This window comes from Scomber scombrus, chromosome 12, assembly GCF_963691925.1.
Source record: "Scomber scombrus chromosome 12, fScoSco1.1, whole genome shotgun sequence".
NCBI lineage: Eukaryota > Metazoa > Chordata > Actinopteri > Scombriformes > Scombridae > Scomber > Scomber scombrus.
Window position 1 is genome coordinate 30,850,892 of NC_084981.1, and position 2,500 is coordinate 30,853,391.

The following is a 2,500-nucleotide window of genomic DNA, read 5'->3' on the forward strand; positions in this document are numbered from 1 at the left end:
AATGTGATGAACAAACACTGCAGCTCACTGTTAAAGCTGATTTATTAAGTCAACTTTCATCTGCACTGTAAAAACAAACTAAACTAGATTTAAAAGCAGCATCAGGTTTGTTAAAATGTACATTTAGTATTTTTGTTGGTTTTATATCATTTGAAATGACATTTGCACCATTTTTTACCAAAAGTACATCACATCAACACCAAACATGTCAATAAAATTACTAAAAGATGAATTTACGTGTTTAATGTACAATAACATGAAACATGTGTAACTTATATCACGTTTAATATGAACTATAAATGATAAACCTGCATTTTGTCTTAACAGATAAATCAAATGTTTTTAGTGGTGTATAATTTATTACATTTAACTTAGATACAATTATATAATTAAACTCAATGTATAGCATGTTTCTGCCTCATTAGTCTATTAAAGCAGAGTCAGAACATTTATAGAGAATGTTTTAATAAACATAAAATGAACCTCGTATCTCTTTATTCACACGTCAATTAAAACCATGTACAACATACTCAGTTTTCTAGTTAGCTTATGTGAGGAGGGTTAGGGGTCTCCATACCACTCACATCATGTTTTCAGACTCAGTTTCAAACATGTTCAGATTTTTTCTTTCTTTGCATATTTTTTGTTCAGTTTTGCTGAAAACTTTTCAGACGTGTTACAAATACGAGTTTATAAATAAATATGAACTCACCCACTTTCTCTCCGACCATTTGGGCAAATTTATTCATCTTGGTTCCTCTGCTGTGAGTGTGTGAGTGTGTGAGAGTGTGTGAGAGTGTGTGAGAGTGTGTGTGAGTCCACGCCTCTCAGGTGAGTCAGCGGACTGGACCGACCGGTTTCTGCTCTTCTGTCTTTGTAGGAGGAGTTTGAGTTTACTGTGACTCATCTTTCATACCTGACACCTTAACAACCAACTGTGCTGATTCTTCCACTTTGCTGTGTGTCAAATATAAACAGAACAGTCAGTAAGGTAATGTGTAACAAAGCTTGTTGGTAATAAATGTTCTACGGTATATTTCCCTTTTAAATGGAGCCACATTAGTAAGGGTTAGTAAGGGTTAGTAAGGGTTAGTAAGGGTTAGTAAGGGTTAGTAAGGGTTAGTAAGGGTCAGTAAGGGTTAGTAAGGGTTAGTAAGGGTCAGTAAGGGTTAGTAAGGGTTAGTAAGGGTTAGTAAGGGTTAGTAAGGGTCAGTAAGGGTTAGTAAGGGTTAGGAAGGGTCAGTAAGGGTTAGTTAGGGTTAGTAAGGGTTAGGAAGGGTCAGTAAGGGTTAGTAAGGGTTAGGAAGGGTTAGGAAGGGTCAGTAAGGGTTAGTAAGGGTTAGGAGGGTCAGTAAGGGTTAGTAAGGGTTAGGAAGGGTTAGGAAGGGTCAGTAAGGGTTAGTAAGGGTTAGTAAGGGTTAGTAAGGGTCAGTAAGGGTTAGTAAGGGTTAGTAAGGGTTAGTAAGGGTCAGTAAGGGTTAGTAAGGGTCAGTAAGGGTTAGTAAGGGTCAGTAAGGGTCAGTAAGGGTCAGTAAGGGTCAGTAAGGGTTAGTAAGGGTCAGTAAGGGTTAGTAAGGGTCAGTAAGGGTCAGTAAGGGTTAGTAAGGGTCAGTAAGGGTTAGTAAGGGTCAGTAAGGGTTAGTAAGGGTTAGTAAGGGTCAGTAAGGGTTAGTAAGGGTTAGTAAGGGTTAGTAAGGGTTAGTAAGGGTCAGTAAATGTTAGTAAGGGTTAATAAGGGTTAGTAAGGGTTAGTAAGGGTCAGTAAGGGTTAGTAAGGGTTAGTAAGGGTTAGTAAGGGTCAGTAAATGTTAGTAAGGGTTAATAAGGGTTAGTAAGGGTTAGGAAGGGTTAGTAAGGGTTAGTAAGGGTTAGTAAGGGTCAGTAAGGGTCAGTAAGGGTCAGTAAATGTTAGTAAGGGTTAATAAAGGTTAGTAAGGGTTAGGAAGGGTTAGTAAGGGTCAGTAACGGTTAGTAAGGGTTAGTAAGGGTCAGTAAGGGTTAGTAAGGGTCAGTAAGGGTTAGTAAGGGTTAGTAAGGGTCAGTAAGGGTCAGTAAGGGTTAGTAAGGGTCAGTAAGGGTTAGGGTTATATGGTTGATCCTAACCATCATTGGAGGTAATCTCACTGCAGAGAGATATGGAGATGAGATTGTGCAACCAGTGATAATCCCATATCTCCACAGTCTGGGACCCAACTCTGTCCTCCAAGATGCCAACGCTCCCACAGAGCAGCTTTATCACAGACTACCTCCACAGTCCTGACCTCAACCACATTCAACAGGGGGGGGGGGGTTGGTGCCAGAGTGACCAACACAACCCAGATACTCAGCTGGTGGAGAGCAACAGGTGAGTCGTAGCAGACAGGAGGATAGAGAGTAACGTTAGGATGATGGAGATTGATGGCAGCTGTGCAGGTTGCAGTGAGGAGAGACTCCGCCCAGCTGCAGCTCCTCCTCCAATAGAGGAGCAGGATCAACTACAAGACACACAAACACAAAAAGG

The 2,500-nt window shown here is 40.5% G+C and overlaps 1 protein-coding gene across 1 annotated transcript in view; it reads right to left on the reverse strand.

Moving 5' to 3' along the window:
- Positions 1–790, reverse strand: part of LOC133992236 (damage suppressor protein-like) — a 3,018-nt gene extending 2,228 nt beyond the window's left edge. Inside the window, exon 1 of the mRNA XM_062430956.1 lies at positions 713–790. Within this exon, the coding sequence (XP_062286940.1) occupies positions 713–749 (37 nt within the window). The 5' untranslated portion in view covers positions 750–790. The remainder of the gene's footprint in view (positions 1–712) is intronic.
- Between the last annotated feature and the right edge of the window lie 1,710 nt (positions 791–2,500).